This window comes from Piliocolobus tephrosceles, chromosome 20 (assembly GCF_002776525.5).
Source record: "Piliocolobus tephrosceles isolate RC106 chromosome 20, ASM277652v3, whole genome shotgun sequence".
Classification (NCBI taxonomy): domain Eukaryota; kingdom Metazoa; phylum Chordata; class Mammalia; order Primates; family Cercopithecidae; genus Piliocolobus; species Piliocolobus tephrosceles.
The window spans coordinates 27,332,457-27,350,632 of record NC_045453.1 but is presented as its reverse complement, the minus strand read 5'-3'; the positions used below and the strand labels follow the sequence as shown (position 1 = coordinate 27,350,632).

At 38.8% G+C, this 18,176-nt stretch overlaps 1 protein-coding gene across 1 annotated transcript in view; it reads right to left on the bottom strand.

Moving 5' to 3' along the window:
- Positions 1–18,176, bottom strand: part of DOK5 (docking protein 5) — a 172,862-nt gene that overhangs the window by 85,303 nt on the left and 69,383 nt on the right. The window contains exon 2 of the mRNA XM_023189579.2: positions 8,757–8,864. Within this exon, the coding sequence (XP_023045347.1) occupies positions 8,757–8,864 (108 nt within the window). The remainder of the gene's footprint in view (positions 1–8,756; positions 8,865–18,176) is intronic.

The following is an 18,176-nucleotide window of genomic DNA, read 5'->3' as shown; positions in this document are numbered from 1 at the left end:
TATATATATATATATATATATATATATATATATATATATATACTATAAATAACTGAAAGAAAATAGGAGTCTAGGTCCATCGCAAATAAAGTACGATGATAGTTTTATTTGTAATTTACACATATTAAAATAGTAGACCTACTAAGCATAGTGTCACATGTTGCCTCCTAGGAATACCATTGCTTTCTCTTTCTGGCATTAGTTCAAGGGGTAAATAAGAGATTTAAAAAAATTTTAAAGGCAGCTTTCAGGACAGTCACCTAGAGAGATATTCAATTTGTCCTTTCTTGTATCAACTAAAAGATCTTTGCTTCCAGTCTCTCTCGAAACAATGGAACGTGTGACAAGAGTGAGCCCACATTGCTGTAAGACAAGAACCTTGTACTGAATAACAGGAAAGCAAAAAAAAAAAAAAAAAAAAAAAAAACCTGACAAATAGACAAGAGAAAAGCAACAGGGACAGGCAATAAGATCATTAACAAATGAGACTGATATAAGAATCACTTTCTAACATTTATGGGGAAGGGCACAGGGGTTTAAGCATGTTACTGAATGTTCCACATACAGTAGAATATTTATTGAAAGTAAAGTAAGGGTTACAATTTGTAAGTAAGAAGAAAGAGTTGATGTGATTACATAAATGAGCCAAACCATTAACTTTCTAAAGGGGAGGAATCTGTTGGTAATGCTGGAAGTTAATAAAACAAGAAACAAAGTTATAAACACATCATTGAGAGTTACAGAAGCGACCACCAGGAAAATGAACACCAGGGAATGACAATGGTGATTAAGCCTCAGGAGGTGAATTCATTTCCTAGAACAGGGTTGTAGTAACAAAGTACTGGGTTCTTGCACAACAGAAATTTATGCTGTCACAGTTCCGGAGGCCAGAGCCCAAAATCAAAGCGCTGGTGGGTTGGTTCCTACTGGAGGCTGTGGGGAAGAGTGTTCCATGATTCTCTCCTATGGTCTGGTGGCTGCTGGCAGTCCTTGCCACTTTTGGCTCTTAATTGCATCACTCCAGTCTCTGCCTGTCTTCACATGGCTTTCTCCCTGTGGGTCTGTGTCTCTTCTTGTAAGGTGCCAGCTATGGGACTGGGGTCCACCCTAATCCAATAATCCCACTGCAACTTGAATACATCTACAAAGATCCTAGTTCCAAATAAAGTCACATCCACAGGTATCAGCAGTTACACCTTAGGCATATATTTTTGGGAGGTCGCAATTCAACCCACAACAGAAGGGTGGGAATAAAGTAGGCACTACTACTTTTCGTGATAAGCTCTTCAATACCATTTGATTTTTCTTAACCTTCTGCATGTTTTAGATTGATTTTTTTAAAATGTAAATATATGTACAAATGAGGCCTGGCACAGTGGCTTGTGCCTGTAATCCCAGCACTTTGGGAGGCCCAGGAGGGAGGATCACTTGAGCCCATGAGTTTGAGACCAGCATGGACAACATAGCAAGACCCTGTCTCTACAAATATTAAAAAATCAGCTGGGCATGGTAGTGCATGCCTACAGTTCCAGCAACTCAGGAGGCTGATGTGGGAGGACTGCTTAAGCTCAGGAGGCAGAGGTTGCAATGAGTTGAGATAGCACCACTGCACTCCAGCCTATGTGGCAAAGCAAGACCCTGTCTCAAATAATAATAATAATAAGTAAAATTTAAAATATGATGTCATTATCTCTGTTATTAGAGGGTCTTCTCCATAAGACAAAATTATGCGTGTGCTCAGATGACAGAGAATTTGGCATGTGAGTCGCACGACCCTTTTAATTCTCAATACACCGGGGTTCCCTAACATTTCTACTATGCAATACTAGTATAAGTAGGCCAAGAATCATTTCCTGGGAACCCTAAGGGTCTGTGGAATCCAAAGCACCTACTTTGCATGAGACACTATGCTGGAAAGATAGATATAAAGATGAATAAAGCATGGTTTCTATCTTCAAGAAATTCAAATCCAGTGGACAGCGACCATGTCAGGATACTCCTGACTGTGAATAATAGGATTCCCTATCCACAGTGCATTGGATGATGAGGAAATTTTACTACATCTCTAATAGCTAGGACTCTGGTGCACGTGAGAGAAAATCCAACATTATAAAGGCTTAAACAAGAAAGAAGTTTATTCCTCTCATATAAAACAAAACCAGAGGTAGGTAGCCTTGGGCTGCCCTGGTGTTCTACAGTGTCAGGGAGCACAGACCAGCCCTGAACACCCAATTCTAGGCTTCTACCTGTTGCTGTGCTACCCTCAATCCATAAGCTTTCCAGTATCATGGGCCAAGATGGCTGACGCCCATTTTCGAATCAGCAGGAAAGAGCAAGAGAAAAAGAAGGGCATGTGTCTTCTGTGCTTATTCCCCTGAGGCCAGGAATCAGTTGCAAGAACATATCTCGCTGCACAGGGGTCTTTACTATGGGTTGCCTTGTCTCCAACGAGAAATCAGATATCCATTACCAAAGAAGAAGGGATCGGCCCTAACCGGACAGAACCTGCCACCACCGTGAAAATAAAGCCCTGCTTTCATCGTGACCAGTGCATCCAGGCAGAGCGGGTCCCGCAGATGAACCACCTCAGGGAAAGTCGAGAAGACTCATGGGGAGGTGAAGACAGAGCAGAGACTTTGAGGGATGGATAAATGTTTGCCACACGGACCAGGAAAGAACAGGGGTCTATACAGCGGGAGGGCTGCATGCAAACCTTGTGACAGATTGATTTGGGAGGGAATACGGGAGAGAGTAAGTCAAAGAAAACTCCCTGGCTTCTGCCTTGAATAACAGAATGGATCTTGATGCCGTACAATGAGCCACAGAAGCCCATAAAGAAACCAAGCTCAGGCTGGGCGCGGTGTCTCACTCCTGTAATCCCAGCACTTTGGGAGGCCGAGGCGGGCGGATCACCTGAGATCAGGAGTTCAAGACCAGCCTGCCCAACTTGGTGAAACCCCGTCTCTACTAAAAATACAAAAAATTAGCCGGGCGTGGTGGTGGATGCCTGTAAATCCAGCTACTCAGGAGGCTGAGGCAGAAGAATCACTTGAACCCAGGAGACGGAAGTTGCAGTGAGCTGAGATCCCACCATTGCACTGCAGCCTGGGCAACAAGAGCAAAACTCCATCTCAAAAAAAAAAAAAAAAAGGAAAAAAAAGAAAAAAAGAAACCAAGCTCGGGTAGGAAAGAGTCCATTCAGTTTTGAATGTGTTTCAGGAGTCTTTGGCACGCTGGTGCAGACTCATACTTCCTTGAGTAGAAAAAGTACTTAAATTGGAAAACATAGGGTTTTTTTGTACTACAGTTAACCTCTTCTACCTATTCCTTAGAAATATGGGTATGGAATTATCACCTGGGAGAAACATCAGAGTTATAATCCATAGTTTAATTTATGAAGATGTAAAGAGTCATGCCCTCTTTGGCATAAGCTTAGGAAACTTCTAGAACATGGCATGGTGGGTAGTTTCCTACATGAGGAGGGGATGACTCCAAAGTTAATATCTGAGTATTGAAGGGGGTGCTATAACATTTTATGATTTTGAAAAGACATATTATAGACAGCCATATCGGAAGAGGAAATGTTTTAGATGAGGAAGAAACTGAGTAAAAAAAGAATGAATCATTAGTACAGAAAAAGTTATTTCTCTCTCTCTCTCACACACACACACACACACACACACATACACAGAGATAAGTTGGATGAAATTCCAGAGAAATAAATTTTGGGACATTAGCTCATTGTGTGGAACCTAGAATCCTATTTTTGCAGAAACCAAGAACAAGGTCGGACATTGAGCTTAGGAGATACAAGTGACCTAGTCATTATATAAAGGATAGAATGACAGAACAAATAAGACTAAAGGTGTTTGGTAGAATAAAAATAATGGCAATTAATCCCTACAGTTAGAGTTGTTCCCTTTTCAAATACATTCACATTCATTTAATACACACATTAACCCTGATTTTGATAAAGTAGAAACGATCATCCCTAGTTGTTTACTGTTGAAACAACAATAAGTAACACATGAGAGCAGCATATTCCAGACTGTGTTCCCTAGAATTAAATTTATTTGTTCCCTGGAATACATAATTTAAAAAAAAAAATAGTTCCATGGAAATGCTGACTCAAAGTCCCTGCAATTTCTTACCTGTAGGACTTTTCAGAGCCTGTGAGGGGCTGCAGTGGGCTATGAATCTCAAAGATGGGGCCATAAATGTTGCGTTTCCCAATTTCTTTGACCACACAATGTTTAATCACGAAAGGTTCTTTCGATACACTCTGTCATACACATTTTGGGAAACACTAAACACAGGATTTGCTGGACTTGTTCTTCTGGTCCAAGGTGAACCAAATCCTTGCAGACTCAGCCATGTGTGATGATGAGGAAGCGAATGTGTAACTTGCCTCGGAGGCCACCTTTACACAGAAAGAGGGTGACCTGTCAGACATACACGGTGGCAAAGCTGGGATTGGAACTCAGACTTCCTAAATCCAGGACCCGCATACTTCCCGCCACACCATTTGCCTTGGTCTCAAAAGTGGTCGATAGTCGTCTTTCTACTCTATTTCATCTCGAGTGTTACTCATCTTGAAAAAGTAAAACTATGCACAGAAACTTTCATCCCCTTCTCATTAGTGTAAGCAACATTATTTCCTGAATGAAAACATGGAACTGGTGTTTAACAAGAAGGTCAGGAACTATATTTCAAGTCACTGGAGTCTTAATATTGTTGGAATTACAGTTAATCAAATTCACAGCCATCTCTGACAGCTATGGGTGCTTGAGGGGTGCTTCATGGTGGAAGTAAAGAAATGAAAAATGAATTGTTCTATATGTGCATTATTCATATATTTATTTTCCAGTTTTTGCAGGAGTGTACCTCAAGCTACATTTTCAGTGAGGGGGTACCAAATTTTAAAATTCTACAGTCTTTTTCTTGTGTTGAAACTTCTAAAAAGAGTCAGATATGCAAAACTGGTATTTTCTTCTTAATAATATCTTTAAAAATAAAATGGGAGAAGTACTGTGCTCTTATCAATGCTACAGATTTCCTCCGGGCGGGATATGTCTGCATGCACCACACCACCTCCGTATTTATCAAATAGCATGATGTACATTTCCTCATTTCTTTTGGAAATTGCTTTATTTATATTAGAATAAACTCTAAAATTTGGTCACGGTGTGCTACTTATAACCCAAGTATTTTATTATCAAGATTCATAAATTACACAGCCTTTAGATGAAAAATGCATATCTCAGAATTACTCCAGCTTTTTATATGCCCCGAGAGATTAATACTAAATGTATCAGATCTAAAAGAGTAGAGGATGAATCAGCTACAGGAATTCATCAAGGGCTTGGAGGCTAAATGTAGATAATTCTTCCGTTCTAATGCTTTGAACTTTGGTTAATGATTATTATACATGAAAGAGAATGTGGCTTACCAAGTTCCCCAAAGATTTACATATTAAATTCCAGAGCCAGCAGGTAGAGTCTGAAATAGAGCAAGTTTGTCCTCAACTTCCCTTTCTTCATTTCACATTCAAGCAAGAGCTTTTTCATCCATTTTGGTTTTATATTTTTCTGTCCTCCTAAAACATCCAAATCCTGGTTTTTTCTGCCTCCATCACTGCCCACCCTATTTTCTTCAAATCAAAATTCCTTTTTCTGGTTTCAGATGCCTCAAGTACAGATTTCTTCTGGTAAGCTAAATAAAAGTATGACACATAGACATCTGTATGTATTCCGTTTCCTCTATTGATTACATTTCTTGCTTTTCAGCCGATACTTTTAAAAGTGTTCACTATGTGTTAGATTCTGGTAACTAATAGTGAATCATGTCTCCCATGTCCCCCAAAACCGTGTCTCTGTAGATCTTATTTTTTGCGGGGGAAAGAGGAAGACAATAGGAAACAACCAAGCAAGTGCGTTATGTTATGGTGCCTCCTAAGAAGAGAAATAAGAGGGATGTGGAAGGCAGTGACTAGGTGGGTTCTATTTCCAACAAGGGAGTCAAGAAATGGCCTCTCTTAGAGGAACAATTTGAGCAACGCACTGAACAAAGTAAGGGAGTGAGCTCTGTGGGTACCTGGGGGAGAACATTCCAGGAAAAGGGAAGAGCAGGTGTAAAGGGTAGGAGGTGCTTGGCATCTTCTAAGGAAAGAGAGGAGCCCAGGGCACCTGGAGCAGAGGAAGGTGGGATTAAGGAAACTCATAGATGAGGTTAAAAGGGCAGCAGGAAATCAAATCATGTGATCACATAGACCAGGGACCCTCACCCCTGGGTAGCAGATGGGTACTGGACCAGTACTGGTCTACAGCCTATTAGGAACCAGGCTACACCGCAGAAGGTGAACAAGCATTCCTGCCTGAGTTCCACCTCCTGATTCTCATAGGAGTGTAAACTCTATTGTGAACCTAGGGATCTAGGTTGTCTGCTCCTTATGAGAATCTAATGCCTGATCATTTGAGGTGGAACAGTTTCATCCCGAAACCAATCCCACCCCCAACCCCGTCTGTGGAAAAATTGTCTTCCATGAAACCTGTCCCGGTGCCAGAAAGGTTGGGGACCACTGGCGTAGACCATTATAACACCTTGGCTGAGAGTGTTGCAGCAAAGAATGTTGTAATGTCATACAAGTGTTTCGAACAGACTCTAGAAGCCCAAGAATCTGGCAGTCCACTGCCTAGGACCCCAGTGGTAGCAGTAGAGGCTGTGAGCTGTGTTCAGAGTCTCCATACATTTTGCGCATACGGCCAACATCATTTGCCAATGGATGGGATTTGAGGAATTCCTATAACGTATTCCTCATTTATCTTCTTTCTTCTCTTAGGTATGTATAGGTCTATCAGTAAAACATAGCCTATTTCTTATTTCTTCTACATTCAGAAAGGTTGGCATACGGAATTGTAAAGAATCAGATATGTGGATTGTGAAGAACCAGACATATTTGGAACTCTACCAAGATAAAAAAAGGATCAATGGCCACACACAATGACCAAACAGTACAGGTCCTCGTGGTGAATTGCAAAGTTACAGACTGGCTAAGGTTCTCAAGAGAAGACCTGATGTGTAACTATAATTTCTGGCCACCTAAAGCTCTGTCTGTGTCTAGATGATAAGCCAAACATCTTCCTGGGTATTTTGATTCTCCTTTAAAGAAAAGGCTGTTCGAGCTAAAATAAAGCAAGTCACCCTTATAGCATTGCTCGCCATGTTGTTAAAAGATAAAATACTGGATACATGAGGGATAGCTGGGCCATAATACATCTGATTCAAAATGACTGGAAACAAATAGTTGGGAGTGTTATAGAAGTGGAGAGTTTGGCTCAAGATTATTTGCAGGGTTGAGAATTATGCTATCACTGGCTTCATGGATCACTGTGCCTAAATAATACATTCGCAATTCAACAACTCTTCCCTGAGAACAAAAAATAGATATATTTGAATAGCGTCATTTCATATTTGGCAGATGAAAGATAAATGATAGAGGAAATCTGGATTCAAAAAGGTATAAGTGGGTTCTCCTTTGGAGAGAAGGAAGGCTGGGAGTGGAAGCCTTGGAATGTGGAACTGCTTCATGGGGTGACAGGGAAATGAAACGCGTGGAAGATGCCACCCTTGACTCCCTTTCCTACCTGTCCCAGAAGCTTGTTTTGTGCTTATTCTTCCCTTATGTACATACAGATGTGCCTATAAAGTATAGCATAGTCCTTATTTCTCTAATTTGAGAAGAAATGCAGCTTCCCCTACTGTTTTCATCATCATATAAACCAAAGTGTCAACATAGACTCTTTATAAGATGTCAAAAAGTCACTACTTTTGGTGGATTTGCACAAAAGGAAAGACTGTTCACTTCCCCCACCTAGCCAAGTTTCTGTTCTAATAGATCGACTGGTTTCACATAAAATTTTAAATGGCAAAGAAGCCTGGCCCCAGTAAATTCTCACCAAATGAGGCTTAAAGAATCTTCAAGATGGAAAGCCAAAATTAAAATGTTCTATCATAAAAATAAGCATAGTTCCTTCACAGACAAAAGAGTAGTATTTTCTCCACATGAAAATAACCAGAGCCTTGGAGGAGTGTTAACCATGTGCTTTCACACGTTTTCATGAAAAAAGAAAATACATAGGCTGCGTGTTAACAAGGACCATGGAAATATACTGCCATGTAGAGGGAAATACTTAGCTAATTTGTGAAACCAAGTGGTAAGTAAATCTTGTACTTACCTTAATGAGTTCTAACACACAATGACTGTTTTTAGTGAGGAAATCTCACTACGACTAAGAAAATTTAGTCGTCAAACTTAAAGAAATCAACAAATGGGTCGAACTTCCTCTTCATCCACAGTTACCTGTTTTCTGCTTCTTCCCCTCCCTTCTCCCCCCACATTCCCCAAGCATTGAATGAGTGTCTTTCTGCATCAGGCAGTGTCTGAGACACAATGAGATCCAGTCCTCATCCTCTCGGGGTTTCAGTGTAGGGAGTATAAGAACATGATAAGTCCCATAGCAGACATTGGAAAACAACAAGAACAGCTACAGCATATAGCAGGAAACCAGAAGAGTGACTTTACATTAGTCAATTACTTGAAACAATTAGCAAGCAGATGTTATTTTAGGGGTGTTTTGTCCTTGGAAAAGGTATTGCTTGTACTTTTGTTAAATAATTTAGGCAAGTCTTCAGACTCAATAATTCCAGTTGCCTCCCTGTAAACAGATTTCTGGAAAGCTACAGCAATTGAATCTTACCTTATGATAACACCTGAAATATGCAGCACGTTCATCAGAAAATTTCTCCAGTCTTTTTGGACCTTTGCTTGAAGCTTTCTTGAATACTAACCAGCATCGTTGATAAATCTGGAAGGAAATACAAAGACTGAGCTCAGCATCTCCCCTGACTGACATTTGCATTTAAATGTTTTCTTTTTGACGTTTCCACCTGTGAAATATTTGCAAGCCAGAAACGTGATGTTGCTTTGGGAAAATAAAGTTTTAAAAATCAAAATTCTTTCCACAATGGGCATATTTTGTGTCATTCAGACAATTACTGGAATCAAAAGGAAATAAGTATTTGAAGATAAATTTCTTCATGCTTTGATAGCAATATCACTAGGTCTATTTCAGAAAAAGTCCCAGAGATAAAAATCCCATATAAGGACGAATAAAATAGGCATTCAAGGCGCATGCTAGAATTTCAAGTGCAATTAAATCTGAAAATCATGGGCTTGGTCTATGCTAAAGATCTCATTGCCCATCCTAGAATCTGACAGCTCATGGTTATCATGTGATATTCTTAATAATGGATAGTGAAGAGTTGGACCAGGCACTAAACTAACTAGCTAATAATTGGCTGATTAACACCAACCAAATTCTTGCTTAGGATATTCAACCCAGAGACCTCAAGATCACTGTCAGAGGTGCAGACCAAATTGAAAGGCCAATGCCGGTAGGTTTACACAGAAGTTGTTGGCCGTGTTGAATCACTTGCAGGAGAGTTAAGCAGTGGAACCCGCTACAGGGAACTAGATCATTTCTACTCTAGGTAAAAGAGACAATTTAGTTCTTCACCATCTTCCAATTCCTAATATTGAGATCTAGCCTTTCCTCCGGATTTCTTGGAAATCATCTATATCCCAAGGAACCCATCACCATCAACATCACTGCAACTTTTAATGAAGCCAGCTTGAATGGGGGTCTGATTCTAGCAATCAAAACTACCCTGAAGAAACTAACTAGTAAAAAATATACTAGTACATTAAAATATTAGTAATGCTAGAGAGAGAAAATGCAGAGAGCTAATGAGCATATGAAAAAAAAGTTCTCAAAAAGCAAAATAAAGTGAGACGTTTTTAAACCTAAAAATTAATGAGTATAATTTTTTTTTTTTTTTTTTTTTTTTTTTGAGACAGAGTCTGGTCTCACTTTGTCGCCCAGGCTGGAATGAGGTGGTGCTTTCTTGGCTCACTGCAACCTCTGCCTCACGGGTTGAAGCAATTCTCTTGCCAGACTCCTGAGTAGCTGGAATTACAGGCAAGCGCCACCACGCCCAGCTAATTTTTGTATTTTTTTAGTAGAGACGGAGTTTCGCCATGTTGGTGAGGCTGGACTCAAACTCCTCACCTCGTTATCCGCCCACCTCGACCTCCCAAAGTGCTGGGATTACAGGCGTGAGCCACCATGCCCGGCAAATGAGTATAAATTAATAATAGTATTTACTGATGGCAAATGTCTGAGTGGCACTGTTATACTTGATTGGTGATCTTTAAAGGTCACTTGACAATAAATAACCTTAAAAGAATAGAAATCACGCCTATAATCCCAGCACTTTGGGAGGCCGAGGCAGGCGATCACAACGTAAGAAGATCGAGACCATCCTGGCTAACACTGTGAAACCCCGTCTCTACTAAAAATACAAAAAACTAGCAGGGCGAGGTGGCGGGCGCCTGTAGTCCCAGCTACTCGGGAGGCTGAGGCAGGAGAATGGCGTGAACCCGGGAGGCGGAGCTTGCAGTGAGCTGAGATCCGGCCACTGCAGTCCAGCCTGGGCGACAGAGCGAGACTCTGTCTCAAAACGAAAAAAAAAGGAAAGAAAAAAAGAACAGAAATCTATCCTTAGGAAAAAACCCAAAACAAAATGAATTCCATATTCAAGGGCAGATGAGTGGACTCTCTTCAGTCATGATTATCCTCCATCCTTAAATCACCTACAATTACCATACAAATGTGGTTTTGTATACTTTACCCATAAATAATTTTTATGCACTACAAAGTTTAAGAACCTCTGAGCTAATAAGAAGAATCAAAACAAAGTCTACATAAAATATTTGGTCCTTCAAACCATAGTCAATTTAAAAACCTATTATAATTCTATCAGTACCTGGCAGATGTGGGAGGAATTCAAGTTAACTACTACTTGTCTGCAATGTTTATATATTCCATTTTTCTCTTCTGTCTCAGAAACTTGAACATAAATTAACTGCTTTGTTCAGGGTGAAAAAAGGAAATCCACTCTACTCCGAAGTTTAGCTCTAAATAAAGAGGATAAGATATGTGTCTGATCCCACCGAATGTACAATAAAATGTTGGCAGCATTATTTACAATAAAAAAATTAGAGATTACTCAAATTTCAACAATAAGGAATCACAAAGTAAATTATAATATTTCTATAATATATAATGCAATATACCTACTTATCTATAAAGTAACAGTAGCTATATATAATAAATGGTACACATATAGTAAATATGTAGTACATATTATGGTATATATATAGAATATATCTATAATAAATGTTATGCATCTATAAGATAACATAGGCAATTATTTTATAAAAATAGTAATATAGATGATATACATAATATTTATATAGTAAATTATACTACATCTATAGTACGTAAGTTATCTATCTGCAGGATAACATAGGTGGTTCATTTGAAACAAGTTTCAGAAGGAATTTCCAAGAACATAGGAAAGTGTTCATAATATGTTATTGTGGGGAAGGGTGAAGCAGAATACAAAATTTCATTTAGGTCATGATCTCCACTATACTAAAAATGCATGGAAAAAGATGAAAAAAAAAAACAACCCAAAATGTTAACAATGTTTTCTCTGGATCATAAGAATAGGCTTTGGTTTTGTTCGTTAGTTTTTGTTTTGTTTAATAAAAGTTAATACTCTATGGCTGGGCACGGTGGCTCATGCCTGTAATCCCAGCCCTTTGGGTGGCTGAGATGGGTGGATCATTTGAGGCCAGGAGTTTGAGACCAGCCTGGCTAATATGGCAAAACCCCATCTCTACTAAAAATATAAAAATTAGCTGGGAGTGGTGGCACATGCCTGTAGTCCCAGCTACTCGGGAGGCTGCGGCACATGAATTGCTTGAACCCGGGAGGCAGAGGCAGCAGTGAGCCGAAATCATGCCACTCAACTCCAGCCTAGGCAGCAGAGAGAGACTACCAAACAAACAAACAAAAACAAAACAAAAAAAAACCCTGTAAATTAAATGAAAGAGGATTCTGTTATTTTTTAAATACCCAGAGGTATTAGTATAATTAGTCAATTCTATTGGTTTCCATCCTGCAGTTATTAAATCCACCAAGCAATATGAAAACACAGAGACAAAAGTGGAAAAGCAATTCAGTGGAAGAAAAGCAAGCTTTTCAATGCACAGTACCGACGCAATTGGACATCCATGGGGCGGGGGGAAATCGTCGACTTAAACATTAAAACACTCATCTTAAATAAAAAATAGCTAAAAATAGACCTAAATATTAAATAAAACGATAAAAAGAAAATGCAAGAGAGATCACAGTCTGGACAGAGTTCTTAGACCTGTTACCAAAGGCACAATCCACAGAGGGAGAATTTGATAAACTGGATCTCACCAAAATGAAAACTTTTGCTATGTGAAAAAGTGATGAACAGACATCTCACCGGAGAGGGTGTGCAGATGGTCAAGAAGCACATGAAGACATGTTCAATAGCACTACCTATGCGGGAAGTGAAAATTAAAACCACAAGGGCTACCCATACATACCTATCAGATTGGCTGAAATAATAATAATACCACCACCACCCAATGCTGACAAGGAGGTGAAAACATTGGATGACTCGTACATAGTTGGTGGGAATGTAACACGGTATAGCCACTCTGAAAAACAGTGGTAGTTTCTTAAAAAAAATGAAATAAGCAACATACAACCAGCAGTTTCATTCTTAGGAATTTATGACACAGAAATGAAAACTTTTACCCCCACATACAAAAAAAAAAAAAAAATCTGTATATGAATATTCATAGCTTTATTCAAAATAGCCAAAACCCGAAAGCCTGATAACGTGGGTGAATGATTAAACAAACGGTGGTATTTCCTCCATATGATGGGATACTACTTAGCAATAAAAAGAAATTAACTATTAATATCTGCAACAACTTGAGTAAATCTCTGTAAGAATTATACTGAGTGAAAAAAAAAAAAAAGCCAAATCTAAAATGTTACATACTACATGATTGCATTTGTATAGCGTTCTTGATGTGACAAAATTATAGAAATGGAAAACAGATTAACGATGGTCAGAAGTTAGGAATGTGGTGGTGGAGGAGAGAAGGAGCCCAGGGATGTGGGTTTGGCTGTAACAGGTTAACATGACGGATCCTTGTGGCAGTGGAACTGTTCTGTAGCTTGGCTACATCAATATCAATGTCAATATATTTGTTATGATATCGTACTGTAGTTTTGGAAGACTTTACTACCAGAGAAACTGAGTAAAGGATACAGGATCTTTTTGTAATATTTCTTACAATTGAATGTGAATTCATAATTATCTCAAAATAGAATGTTTAAATTTTTAAAAAGACAGTAAGATGTACAGATACTAAAGCAAGATCTTAAAATTACAGCCTAATCTAACAAATGTCATCTACATTCTTCTCCAGTCCTTTTTTTTTTTTTTTTTTTTTTTTTTTTTTTTTGCCATCAGATCAGTCTAATTAACCACTAGACTGAGTAACTCTAAGAAGGCAAGTTACAAGAGCCATTGGTAAGAGTTCAAGCACCAAATCCTTTTCAGGGTGGAGATTCAGCCATGAAAATGAACATTCTCACTACTATGGTTGGCAAGGAGAGTCCTATCAACATCTTGCTTATGTCTGAATAACCGATGAGACAATTGGCTCCCTTAAAATATTACCACCACCTGAGGACTGTAATTACAGTGGGAATGACTGTCACTCTGCTTCTTCAAATAAAGGATGTGAAAAATAGGTTTCTTGCTGTCATTCTACTATTGGCAACCTCTTGCTTTTGTACATGCCCCAAGAATGTGTTCAAAAACTGAACATGCTAAACGTGTGCAAAATTTATGCCCACTGCAAGAAAAGATATCTTCACCAAGAAAGATATTTTAAATTTCCTAATTATCCCTCAGTTTTCAGATCCAAACTTCAATGACAGCATTTCTAACATTTTTAAAAATGTGTTCATTTTCTTCACAGTTGAACCAGTGTTTGCCTGGCTTATGTCCAAAAGCTGCTGAATGCAAGCTAAAGGTTCTTCAATTTCAGCATGCCTAATGATTTCCATTTTGGACCCATCTGTATTAATTCCAGGGGACTTTTTTCTCATTTTTTATTTTTCTTTGGTTTATTAAGTAGTAAGGACAAATGAAAACATATTGGTTCATTAGAAGATAAGGAAAACTCAAATTTGGTTAATGAACAGGCAGTCTGCGATGTCAAACTATAACATACAAATACACAGTACAAAAGTAGACAGTACCAAAGTTGTGAGCAATGTGTGCAATCAAGATCCTTCCTTTATTGTCATATATCATACCTCAGTGATTCTCACTGGTCCAGCATCACTCAGGATAATTGCTAAATATGCAGATTCCTAGAGACTAGCCAAGGTCTACTGAGTCAAAACCTCTTCAGTTGGGACCAAATTTGCTCTTCACTATGTTTTCAGGTATTTTATCTGTAATTTGCAAGTCAATGTCATAAATATTTATAAAGTACTTTCAGACGATACTGTGTCTCCCTCTCGGGGCTGCCAACAAAGACTTCTAAAAGTGCTTCCGGATGCGGACACCTGAGATGGGTGGCTTGCAAAAGGTGGCACATGGTGGCCTTTGAAACAGAGCAGCATGAGCTGCCATCTTGAGTTTGAGAGAGACACTGAAGGGGAAATGTAATCCATTAAACTAAACTCCCAATTTCAACTGCTAGCACACTGTCCTAAGAACACCAGAAGAGCCACTAAGTATCCAGAGGACTAAAAGCTTATCTTAAATATCTCAGTATTGTTTAGCAAAAATAAAATAGGAAGACTTACTAAATATGGTAGCATGTGAGAACTACTTGGATTAACACTGACATTGTTTCAAAGAATGACAATTTGAAAATAATCCCATTCACTTAATAGTTTAGGGCAGTTTTTAAAAATTAATTCATTCAACTGTCTCCTTTATATTTTATGTAACAAATCTACTTGTCATTGATAGTATTATTTAACATTTTTCTTTAAATTGACTTTTTAAACTAACATATTTTTATTTAAAAGAGAAATCTTTTATTCGAACTATAATAGTTTCACTGGCTATAAATAGTAGTTAATCCTGGCTGGGTGCGGTGGCTCATGCCTGTAATTCCAGCATGTTGGGAGGCCAATGTGGGTGAGTTGCTTGAGTCCAGGAGTTCAAGACCAACCTGGGCAACATGGTGAAATCCTGTCTCTATAAAAATATGTATATATAAAAATAGGTGTGGTAGTGCATGCCTGCAGTCCTGGCTACTTGGGAAGCTAAAGTCAGAAGATCACCTGAGCCCAGGGAAGTCGAGGCTGCAGTGAGTCAAGATTGTGCCACTGTACTCCAGCCTCATGACAGAGTCTTAAATAAATAAATAAAGATAGGTAATCCTAATGTAAATACACTGTATGAGATTTCAATGACAGTACAATTTCCATGTTGAAATATCTCACCTCCTATACATTCATGTTTCTCAATTTTAGCACAAGTGACATTTTGGGCCAGAAAATTCTTTATAGTTGGGGGGTTTTCCTGTGCACAGTAGGACATTTAGTAGCACCTCTGGCCTCCACCCACTAAATACCAGTAGCAGATTCTCCCACCTCGACTGAAATCCAAAATTGTCTCTAAACATTGTCAAACATCCTCTGGGGGGCAAAATGAGGACCACTGCCACAGCTGAATGCATGCTGATCTGAAATTGTATATTTGAAAACTATGTGTCTTTGTGAGTATCTTCAAAGCCCCTGATTTGAACAAGTCAATCTCCACAGGCCACTGTCAAAGCTTAAGCAAATAAGCATATCACACAGTTCCAACAACCTGGGTAGAAGGACGGCAGATTTAGTAGTTACACGAAAATCTCATTCAGCATGTACTTTGTTGTTGGTGGTGGTAGTTTTATTATACCTAATTTTCAGCCTTAAATTATCATCAATCCATGTATAATTTGTTCTGTTTTTCCTTTGTCTTTTCTTCCTTTAAAATTTGATACCCTTAATAATTTCTTAGCCCTGGTTTAAAATCTCTAACATTTTTTATTGGCTTCTTTTCCTAGCAAAGAATATTCTGATAAGTTCACCAAAATTTCCAGTTCTAAGAAGCAGCTGAAACAATTAAGAATTTGCTTAGAATTCCTAATTTTACTATAATAGTAAGCCTTTACAATGTCTTGAACAGAATCACAATTATACCTCTAAAGGATTCAAGGACAGTTATGAAGGAAACAGCAAGTTTTGGTGACAAAATTCCTGTTGAAAGGAAATAGTACACTGCCTCCATGCAAACTCTAGAGATAAGATGGGGCTCTTTAGGCCTTTATAATCCACCACAGGAGTTGGCAAACTTTCTGTAATGAGTCAAAGAGTCAATGTTTTAATCTCTGAGAGCCCCCAGGTCTCTATTGCAACTACTCAACTCAGCAAATATAGCATGAAAGCAGCCACATAATATATGTAAATGAATGGGTGTGGATACCTTTCAATAAAACTTTATTTACAAAGCCAAGCAGTGGGCCAGATTTGGCCTTGGGCCTTACTTTGCCAACGTCTGGTCTACGGTAGTATTTCTCAACTCTTTTAAGCACAGATCTTATAGAAATCTGTTTGATAAGTCTCTCCAGGGAGAAATGGAAGTAATTATGCCTTCTGTGGAATCCCTATACATTCCACATCTCCCCACAAGCCAAGATTCTACTCCAATAAAATTCCATTAAAATGTTGACTTGAGGCTTTTTCAACCCCCTCCACCAAATGTCTGGTCTCCCTGTCCACCACTGGGGAGTCACTGTTCTACAATTCATGTGGATGCCATCCTGAAGAGCACTTTCTCATGCAGATCCATTAGCATCCCCATCTCTAGCACTGGGCTGCAGTTAGGTTTCTATAGTTATTCTATGAAGTTAAGGTACAACTTAACTAAGTAGGTGAAAATTGTTTTCCATTTTGCCAGCATGCCCTTTCTGTAATCCCATTGACTTTCTCTTCTCAGAGCGTTCTCTCCAAACTCTGAAGACATGTATCAATGAGAACACTTGGACACAGGGTGGGGAACGTCACACACCAGGCCTGTTGTGGGGTTGGGGGAGGGAGGAGAGATAGCATTAGGAGATATACCTAATGTAAATAACGAGTTAACGGGTGCAGCACCCCAACATGGCACATGTATATATATGTAACAAATGTGCATGTTGTGCACATGTACCCTAGAACTTAAAATATAATCATAAAAGATGATATATATCATCACAGTACTGACTGAATTAGCCTCAGTTCTCATGTGCTATTCCTATTGGCACCTACTTTCCAAAACAAATCAAATATTTTTCTCAAGCAGGATGTTAATATTAATGCCTAGCATTGGCTGAACTCTTGTTGTGCACACTGTGGAATGCTGAGCCCTTTATGTGCATTATTTCAATTAGTCCTCCCAACATTTCTGCTTGGCAGATTCTATTATTATTCCTATTTCACAGATGAGCAAATTTTGTTTTAGTGAGGTTAAGCATCTTACTCAAGGTCAAAAACTAAGAGAAATATGCCAGGATTCCAACTTTTGTTTGCCTGAATCTGGAAAATAAGCTCTTAACCACTACTCCAGGAATTTTTTCAGAAAAGTTGGACTCTTAGGGATGCATAAACTCAGGCTGATGGTCGATCCATCTGTAAGAAGTTTATTTTCATGCTTATCATAATCTAAAAAGAGACACTTAGTTGTAGCCATATGCTCTTTCATCTGGACGACTACTTTATAGATAATCTATTTCAGCGTGACATTTGCATTTCTGATTTTAAGTTCACTCACTGGCACTAACTGTTCACCCACAGTGATAGTTTTGAAGAGAGTTTTTCTGAAACTGGGTTCTTAAGACAGTAATTCAGGACTCCATGTAGCCTAGCAATCTGCAAGAAGTATTTGCTTTGAAAAGAACTCCATATTATCTCTCCTTAAGTGATAACATAGTCAGTGTCTTTGACAGAAGTGCAGGAACCCAAGCTAAGTAGTTTTCGAACTATATTAGAATTAGATGTTATCTCATGCAACTTCTCAATTCTTCTTGGACTTCCTTGCTTCTCTAACTCTCAGCCTCTTGCTCTTCATTTGCCATGGTGGTGGCAAACTAGGCTAAGTGACTCCCCACTGGC